This window comes from Maniola jurtina, chromosome 20 (genome assembly GCF_905333055.1).
Source record: "Maniola jurtina chromosome 20, ilManJurt1.1, whole genome shotgun sequence".
NCBI classification, from domain to species: Eukaryota; Metazoa; Arthropoda; class Insecta; order Lepidoptera; family Nymphalidae; genus Maniola; species Maniola jurtina.
Window position 1 is genome coordinate 9,562,321 of NC_060048.1, and position 9,489 is coordinate 9,571,809.

General features: G+C 37.2%; 2 protein-coding genes across 2 annotated transcripts; both read right to left on the reverse strand.

The window, feature by feature from the left end:
- Positions 1-2,790: 2,790 nt before the first annotated feature.
- On the reverse strand, positions 2,791-5,441 carry LOC123875408. Its single transcript, XM_045921219.1, has 3 exons — positions 5,182-5,441; positions 4,239-4,420; positions 2,791-3,553 (listed from the first exon to the last, which is right to left on the reverse strand). The coding sequence occupies exons 1-3, from the start codon at positions 5,335-5,337 to the stop codon at positions 3,343-3,345; spliced, it is 549 nt and encodes a 182-aa protein (XP_045777175.1). The 5' UTR covers positions 5,338-5,441; the 3' UTR covers positions 2,791-3,342.
- Positions 5,442-5,990: 549 nt separating this feature from the next.
- On the reverse strand, positions 5,991-8,594 carry LOC123875404 (TM2 domain-containing protein almondex). Its single transcript, XM_045921215.1, has 4 exons — positions 8,344-8,594; positions 7,847-8,082; positions 7,431-7,552; positions 5,991-6,331 (listed from the first exon to the last, which is right to left on the reverse strand). Exons 1-4 carry the CDS (start codon positions 8,435-8,437, stop codon positions 6,052-6,054), a joined length of 732 nt encoding a protein of 243 aa, XP_045777171.1. The 5' UTR covers positions 8,438-8,594; the 3' UTR covers positions 5,991-6,051.
- Between the last annotated feature and the right edge of the window lie 895 nt (positions 8,595-9,489).

The following is a 9,489-nucleotide window of genomic DNA, read 5'->3' on the forward strand; positions in this document are numbered from 1 at the left end:
TAATGGATATACAATATCAATACCATAGAGCAAATATAAAATTACTCAGGTAGGTTTGCTAGCTTTCTTTGCAAAATCTTTTTTAATGTTATGATTTTAATTTTATGATGATAAATGAGATGACTCCCACAACTTTATTACATGAATTTAGGTATTTTAAAGATCTTGTGGAAACTGAATTTCTAGCATTTAAAGTTGTTGATTGCGTTTCCGGGATTGCTAGCTCTGTTCCAAATTTCCTCAAAATTGGTTAAACAGATACTGAACTGTGAAAAAATACAGACATAATATAATTTCGCATTTATAATATTCCTAAAGACATCGAAAGATCCGGTTTTTAGTATATATTAGATTTATATAAAAACAATGTAAATGCGATATAATATCGAACTGAAAACTAACTTAGTGTTTTTAGACTTTAATTGGATTTACAAGAAAATGTTGAAGTTAGAATTTGTTTCAGATTTTTGGATATTTTGGGACCATTTTCGAACTTGTCAATTTGTTACCCGATAAACTGATTGCTATGTTATGCAGAGATTTGGAAAATGGCCTCTAATGATTTTTTAACCAACTTCAAAAAAGTAGGAGGATCTCAATTCATCTGATTTTTTTTTAATAATTAATAAATAATATTAATTAGTCAACACTGTGGTATCTTAATTTTACTGACTATATAATAACTATTGAAAAATCAACTTGTAACATTTTTTAATATCATCAAGCAACTTGATCAAAAGTTGTAAAATGTAAATTATTATTGACCATTAGCTACAATGAAATCATTTTGTCTAAATATTCCCTTAGGCATATCATACGTAATTATATCAACTGTGAAATTTTTATTTGTGAGTGTACTTTACTGTTGTATCTTATTTTATTTATCTTCAGTACTAAATAAGAAAAACTTGTCAGTTATGTTGTGCCCATCTGGAACTTATATAAATGCTAATTTATAATGGAACAATGTGTATTTTCTACACTACTAACTTGTATGGCCGAAATTCAACTAGTTTTATATTGTGTAGAAGCCATATACATATAATTATTGTATAGTATATATTTATGTATTACCATAATATACTGCGATACTATCACACTATTAATCAATTTTGTACATAGTAATGTATAATGTACATATTATATATATACCAATAAAAATGGCCTCTAAAATTTTACAGGGTTTTTAGTGGGTCTAAAAATGATTTTTCAATGATAGAATATTTGGTAACAAATTAATTTTCAGTTCCATTTTTTAAATTTAATGAATTTTAAATATTTCATTCAATTTCATTTATAAATTATTTTGATTTAATTTATAAATTATAGCTGCAAAGTTAGCAAATTATAGCTTAAAGTATATTGTTTATGCCAAAATGAAGAGCATAACAAATAATAATTATGCGTTATGTTGCACAATAGTAAACTTATAAGGCTAACGCAGATCACCGATTTTTGTTGGTGACCTAATAACTATGACATAGTTTTCATTCTCTAAGTATACCACTAATGGCAATATTATCAACTTGTACGTACTCACTCTGATTTTATTTATTGTTGGACCGTTTTCTGCTGTGGAAACCTTGGATAGTACAAACCAGAACTGGAAACCTAGATCGCTCGGCATGGCTTAATATATAAATTGATTGCAAGCAAAATCAAAGCTGGCGTCTCTGGCATCGCTGGCGCTGCTCTAATCAAGCACTGACTTAAATCGTCGGACCGATTAGTCAGCTGTCTGCGCTAGGCTTACAACAAATTAAATGTGGATTTCGCTGAATTCATTGGACTGATATATTTATAGTGTATAATTGTACATAGTTGTGTCTAACATAAACTTGAGAAAGAACAAAGGTCTCTCATATTTATTATTTTTTTTGTTAGTGACTTGTTAGCATGAGCTTGTTGAATGTATCTGGTTGATTAATTTTAATTATTGTGATTTTTGTACGCGTGTCGATGGATGGATCCGGGTATCTGTGTAACGGCCGGTTCACACATGTCTCCGTTTTACTGTTCCGTTTTATCGTGTACGTTTTTTTTTCGTCGATGGCGTATGTAGTTGTATGAGCGACTTCACACATGGCACAGTATTCTGTATACAGTAAACAATATCGTTCCGTAAAAAAATGACATTCCGTTTTGTCATCGAATACTGGACGACGGAACAGTAAAAATATACGGATACGTAGAATTTTAACGGATAGATCCATCTTTGTAGTATAGCGGCGGTATACTGCGAGTTTTGTGTTCACACGTCGCATCCAGTAATGACGGATCCGTTGAACGTTATACGGTGCCTATGTGTGAACAGAGCATAAATTTATAACGTATCCGTTAAAAACGTACCAGTAAAACGGACTCCCATGTGTGAACGGGCCGTAAGGGTAGGTACTAACACATTGACCAAGTTGAAGTTTTTCTCCACTCTTGTACATAGACACAACGTTTAGTGTCTCCCTTCTTTATTTTATTGTAAATATATGGTAAACTTCCAAATTAAAATATATTAGTATTCTATTTTAAATACTGATAATAATATAATTAATAGATGTTTATTGTGCTAACATATTATTTAAAAATATCTCAACCTTACGCAGAATTAATTTTAAGGTGGTCACAATAATTGTCATATTATTACTTTCCAATTTCCATTCTTATAATTATTTTTTAAACTTATTCTAGTATATGAAACTCAGTTTCGTCTAGATGCATCCATTGCCACGCTCCTACATTGGACCTCATATACCTCGTCGATGTCGAGCGACGATGTTGTAAATTAAACGAATATTAATCTGTAAACATTTTTTTAATTTACAAATTTCTTGTAAACAGTGTGATGGGACCTTAAGGAACGGGTACATTTTGCTGTTGTTAAATATGTAAATAAAAGTTGAATTATTGTAAATAATAAAATTATAAAATATATGTTTTTTGCTATACTACTGCATTATTATTTTATTCTTGTATCTTTAATAATTATATTCCTGTGTCCTCAAATATAAAATTCTTCAAAAATAGGATGATTTTGTTGCCTGTCTGTCTATAAGCCTTATAGAATAACTTTGTTACTTATCTGTTTTTCTGTCGTGTCTATCAAGAAAACCTGTAAAGTACTTCCTGTTGACCTAGAATCATGAAATAAGGGTTCCTTTTTTCCTTATGAGGTACGGAAACCTAAAAACAAAGTTAGGTACACAATATGTTAACCTATCCAGTGTCAGAAAACCAGCCTAACTAAAGGATAGCGCATAACTGAGTATGTTCTTGAGGAATCACTGAGCTCTCGCGTCACATCACATCTCTCCCGCAGGAGCCTACTCAGTTATGCCTATAGCCATATCAATTAGTATCGCAAGTATATTCGCTGCACAAGGAGATGTCTCCTCCAGCGGGGTTGCAGTAGTGCCTCGGGTCGGGCGCGAGGTTGTTCTTGCGGTAGAATGTGTCGCGCAGGATGGCGCGGCGGCCGCGGTTCACGTCGCGAGCTCGCAGCCGCGACTGCTTCTGTTGCCAGCCATAGTCCCAGCTCGTCGTTACACGGAAAAAGAACCTAGCCAGCAAATTACCGTTATAAAAACCTTCCAGCGCACTTAAATACTTACCTACCAAGTACCAACCCTACCGGCAAAGCCGTGCCGCCAAGCAACTTGGCATTCCGGTACAATGCCATGTAGAAACCGATCAGGGGTATGGGTTTAATAAAATTGCCATACCCCTTCCAAGTTATCCCACTTCCCTCTTAGACTGCATCATCATTCATCACTTCCCATCAGGTGATATCGCAGTCAAGGGCTAACTTGTATCAGAATAAAAAAGTTAATAACTATAACTACCTAAAGTCCTAACACGTTGAACTACTGAATGTTACTGAAGAGTTCATTATTATACTCACTTCTATTACTTATAATACCTACCAGCTCGATGGAACCATACTTAATAATTGCAATTTGTACAGGCGATGACCACCTATATAAGTACCTACTTGGCCCCTTAAAAGTACCTAAGTATAGCCGTGTAGTGTACGGTGTAGTAGGAATATAATATTTTGTAATTAATTTATACCTATTACAAGTTATGCCTACTTAGATTCAAGAATTGTACCTACCTACTTACCTATGGGCTATGGGTATTGCCACTTGCCAGGTAGTGTCAACGGGGATTTGTGGAAGAAAAGTTCACAAATCCCCATTGATGGTTATTGTCATTGGGGATAAGTGGAATAACCCAAAACGTACTTGTCTTCAGGGGCCTTCTTGTATCTCGCTTTAAGATACTGTTCAGCAGCACCCTTCTCAGTGCATCCGTATAGCAGGTTCAACACTTCTGGCTCTATCGGCTTCATGAGGCTGTCGTCGTCGCGATGCTCTATGTCATGCGGCGCCACCGGTGTAGGCTTCGGCACAGGTTCGTCGTAAATCTGATGCAAACGACTGCCTTTTCAAATTTTAATTCTATTTTGATGATTATGAATGAGCATCATTATCACCATCATTATCAGACGATAGACGTCCACTGCTGGATATAGGTAGGTCTCTTGTAGGGACTTCTACACACCACGACCTTGCGCCGCCTGAATCCAGCGGTTCCCTGCGACTCGTTTGATGTCTTCTGTCCTGCACCTAGTGGGGAGTCTTCCAACGCTGTACCTACTTTCCGGTGCGAGGTCACCATTCTAGCAACTTGGGACCCTTACGTCTATCGGTTCTTCGAACTATGTGCCCTGCCCATCGCCACTTCAGCTTTACAACCCGTTGAGCTCTGTCGATTACTCTAGTTCTCCTACGGATCTTCTTATTTCTATCTCGATATCATACCTATCTGATATACTTATCTACTAGATAATATTGGCTTGGTAGGTAAATAATTCTTACCTACCTATTAACACAACTAATGTTTTACGATCAGTTCATAGATCGAAATTATAATATTCATTAACAAAGCAGCGCGGCCTCCGCGCAGCACTTTGCGGCTGAATGCGTCCTTAAATGCGAAAGTGTGTCCGTCTGTCTGCTAGGCATTTACACAGCTCATCCGTTTAACCGATTTTTATTTTTACAGAGATTAGCTTGCATCCCGATGGATATAGGCTACCTTTTAACCCAGGTCTCTTTGATCTCACGAGATTCATAATAAACCTAAATCAACAAGTCTCGGACATCATCTAACTTCATAGTCTACCCGTAAAAGATCCTGAGCAACGGCGATCGTCGCATCAATGTCCCTAGCTTGTTTCTCCTTAGCGGCCAGTAGGGCTGGCATCAGCCTCTCTTGATACCACGCTCGATCCCGCCGCGCGGTCCGTTTCCAAGCATCCGCGTAGAATGCGTGACACATTTTACTAAATTTATAAGCCTAATTTAACTTGAAATATCTACTTCATTAATTTTGTGTCTAATGGTCTCTAGTCAACATATCTATGTCTAGTCACCATCAATTTTGACATTTTCTAAACTAGGTAAGTACAACTGAATTTTGGTTTGGCCATTGGTTACAGATTATTTATTTGGGTAAGTAATTAATAAAACCTTATTGGAGTTTGATCCAAAGATTGGTTACGAAAGTTAGATGGGCCGGATGGGCCTTCGATTAAGTAGGTATATAAGAGAGTTAGGCGTCATCTCCACGGACGAGAGAATCGCGGCGATAGTCTCGCCGTGCCACCAAATTCGATACAACTCAAGGCCATAGGGTGATCCTATCGCCGACGATAGTAGGTCGGAATCGTTGGGATTCCGAACTGGACGGTTACTACGAACTGCAAATTGGGTTGTGCGGAGATTCTCAATTCACCCCATTTGGTGCCCTAGGACTCTGATTTTTCATTCAATGAAGCTAAGTTAGCGTTTGGCATCGATTTCACCATGGCACTCGCAAGTGAAGTACCAGCCTAACATGGAAACGCGTTAATCGGGTTATCCGATTTCGCTATGCATCTGGCTGTTTATTGAATCTACATATAAGAATGACTAAAACACAATATTTTTCACAACTTTCTATATTTTTATTACATTAAGAAATAATAAGTTACATAAAATTAAAACAATAAACTTATATATAAACAGATCCATCGGCAGGACCGAGATGGTGTATGCCTATAAGCAGCGCATCTACCAATGTCCACACTCCTAAGCCTCCAAAGCTAAACAGTTTTCCTATCCCCTCCTGCCAGTGTCCGAGGTAAAACCTGTCGGCGCCGAACCCGCCAAGGGTGAGCGCTAATATCAGCGCTGTGCCCCATCGTGTGCCAGATGTCCAAGAACAACGTATCTTTTTAAGGAACTTTCGCTTTCCCAAGCATAAAACGTCATCTGACACTGTGCAGTTGGTCCTGAAAAAAAAAAATGTTTGTTGACGATAATTGTAAGAATTTGGCTACAATCTCACTTGTTTTTTTATTTATGCATATGTTTAGATAGGAGTGTGCTTTCAATTCTTGTCTTGTAGAATATATTTTTGGTGGTACATGATGATTGATGAACGATGATGCAGCCTAAGCATGAAGCAGGCAACTTGGAAGGGGTATAGCAGTTTTTATAAAACCCATACTATGCAGCACTGAACTGGAACACTAAGGCTCATGGTGTCACAGCTTTATTATAGAGTGGCTCTAGCTTGCCACTAGATAAGATAGATTAGATTTTGGCGATCTTCTTGGCGCAGTGGTAAGCGCTGTGGTCTTATAGTATACCTTTCTACCATTGTACTACCAAGCATCGTCAAGGTCTACATCTATACGTAGTCGAAATTCCCCGAACACGTACGAAACGATTTGCTTCCTCTTTCCTAATTCGAACAGCTGGGATATGGGACGCCCTTCCGGCGTCAGTTTTCCCTTCCACCTATAATATGGGTACCTTCAAGTCAAGAGTGAATAGGCAACTTCTAGGCAAGCGCGCTCCATCTTAGGCTGCATCATCACTTGCTAGCAGGTCTGATTGCAGCCAAGCGCTAGTCTATATAATTAAAAAAAAAAAAATAGTGGGAGGTCCCAGGTTTGGTTCTCGGCAGGAGGTAGGAATTTTATAATTTCTAAATCTCTGGTCTGGTCTGGTGGGAGGCTTCGGCTTTCTGGATATAGTGTTCCGGTACAATACTCTGTATAAACTAGAAACCAAAGGTGTATTGGTTTAATAAAAAGTGCCATACATCCAGGTTAGCCCACTTCTATCTTAGACTGCATCATATTCATCACTTACCACCAGGTGAGATTGTATCTGAATGAAATAAAAAAAAGACCTGAGCCAATTTAGTAGGTTTTTTTAAAATCCTAAACTGTCCCTCCTGGACTTGAACTTGTCTTTGTCTTAGCATTTAAGATAGTGCTTATTAAGTTTAAGATAACAAGAGATTTGATGTATTTCATTTTTGATGTATTCCATTCCAGGACAGAAAGAAGTGTTCAATCAATACAGATAAAAGTAACTTACAAATAGTATTTAGTGGGTGAAGCCAAGGAGTTGCAGTTAGCTTTCTGATCACATCGGTGCTCCCACTTCTCAGTTTGGTAACAGAAACGACACATTGCTGTTCTGTTAAATGTTTTTAGGCCCTGAAAATAAAACAAGTTATTTTTTATTACAATTCTAATCTTTACTTATAATTTGTAGCTTATTTTGTGTACAGTTTTCTATTTTCTTGAAGATCTAATATAAATTTGTTGTAACAAACAAATACTCAAGACCAATCCCATACTTTAGATGTTGCTGGCCAAAACTTCAACACATTTTGGCTGAAGCGAAGGTTTGGCAGAAAATGGGTTTTTAGGCTGAAGGTGGACGAAGCCAAACTGGTTCAGGTGGACTCTACACACATTATGAAAAAACTAACACCAATATCAACTTACATTGCAAACCACATTGGTGTTGACCCTACAAGTGTAATTTGTATCTGCCCCATACACACAGTCCCAGCCCCTATCACAGGCCACACAAGGATAGTTCAATGTAGAGCAATCTGATGTGTTGCCTTGCTTCATAGGGCAGTTCTTCAAATCTTCACTGTTTTTGAAATTCACTATATTGTTGTTAGTGTCATCTTTGACTTTGCTTTGCTTGCTGTGGAGATCCATATCATTTTTTGCTGAAAAATATTGTTTCTCAGTAGAGAGGGCATTCCCAATATTTCAGAACCGGTGATAGATTTATTTGACGATTCAAAATCACTTGTAAAAGTATATTGAATAAAAAATCCTTCATTTCTAAAATATTAGCCCTAAGACCTAATTAAGTAGGGTTCATGGGCCGCAACTTAGGAATAGGCTAAAAACATCGATGGCTAAAAACGACATCTTAGTTTCTCCTGGTTATTCTTATATATTCTAAGTAAAAATCTATTACTTACCCAGGTCGGTCATATGAATTGTATTGAAAATAACTAAAAGAATTAAAACTAAGGAATCTTTGACAGCTACCCTAAGTGGCAAAAATCTGCACATCTTGCTTTACTCAGAAAACCGATCACTCAAAACATTTAAAACTGATCTCATGCAGAGGTTTCACGGGTTTCACAAGTATAACAAAAAGATTGATCATTATTTTAAACTTTTAAAATTAGAATTCAATTTTATTATTTAGAATATTTTTGTTTTGGTTTCGATTACCCCTATATTCAATGTACTCTGTGGTTTCGATCGACTGATAGTTTACCAATCAATTTATTAAGAATATATATGTTTTTTTTCTCTCTCTCGTCTGGCTTTACAAAGATTAGCCAATGTCAAGTTTGTAGTTATTTGTAACAAGTTAGTTAAACTATACAATTATGGACCCCGTCTGTGCCGGCGCTCGCCGACATACGCACGGCACCCCCTTAGAGCGCTTTCCAGTCAGTTTTAACAAAAAAAAAAACACTCCAATAAGGCAGAGCACGCCCGCCAGCTAACACCAACACAGACAAAGTCCATATATATGTTTATAATTTATACCTATCACCGATTTATATGTAGAATCAATGTGCAATGTGACAGTGACATTCAAGCAGTGTTGCCATAGCGGTGTCGTAGAGCGTCGTTGAGATCACACACTAAAGAGTATCACGCACGTTAAGGAGATAGAGACAACGCTCTACGAAGCCGAAATCCCTTTCTAAAAATCGATGTACAATATTTCCTGCCAGCTGTCCTGTAGGTACTTAGTTTTTCCCGCACTATTCTCATGTTACGTGAGAGGGTCTTCTTCTTTTCTTGTTTGGTGGTTTTTGTAGTGCCAGAACAACACAATGCACTTCGCCAGTGTCGAGTAGCTTGAGGGAGGCACATAAGAGATATCTTTCTGAGTATTGAGGGTCAAAAAATGTGACAAATATGTAACCATCTTGTATATAATAGCTCTGTGATCTGGCAGCACCTTAGTTAAGGGGCATGAGACGGGCCTGCCCGCGAAATTCAAATTTAATTTAGTTTTTCGCATTTTTTAAACTAATACGACAACGTAGGCTTATGGCTTTTCAATTGCGTCAATGGCAGTATCCTCCTCACAGGTTTATATA

Bases quoted from the DNA above. Each gene is read 5' to 3' on its own strand.
- LOC123875408 (XM_045921219.1), bottom strand. From the start codon at position 5,337: ATGTGTCACGCATTCTACGCGGATGCTTGGAAACGGACCGCGCGGCGG. The intron at 4,421-5,181 runs GTAGACTATGAA...CGTTTGCATCAG, and splicing joins TTGCTCAGGATCTTTTACGG to ATTTACGACGAACCTGTGCC. The intron at 3,554-4,238 runs GTACGTTTTGGG...TTTGCTGGCTAG, and splicing joins AAGAAGGCCCCTGAAGACAA to GTTCTTTTTCCGTGTAACGA.
- LOC123875404 (XM_045921215.1), bottom strand. From the start codon at position 8,437: ATGTGCAGATTTTTGCCACTTAGGGTAGCTGTCAAAGATTCCTTAGTT. The intron at 8,083-8,343 runs GTAAGTAATAGA...AATATTTTTCAG, and splicing joins AATTCATATGACCGACCTGG to CAAAAAATGATATGGATCTC. The intron at 7,553-7,846 runs GTAAGTTGATAT...TTTTATTTTCAG, and splicing joins ACACCAATGTGGTTTGCAAT to GGCCTAAAAACATTTAACAG.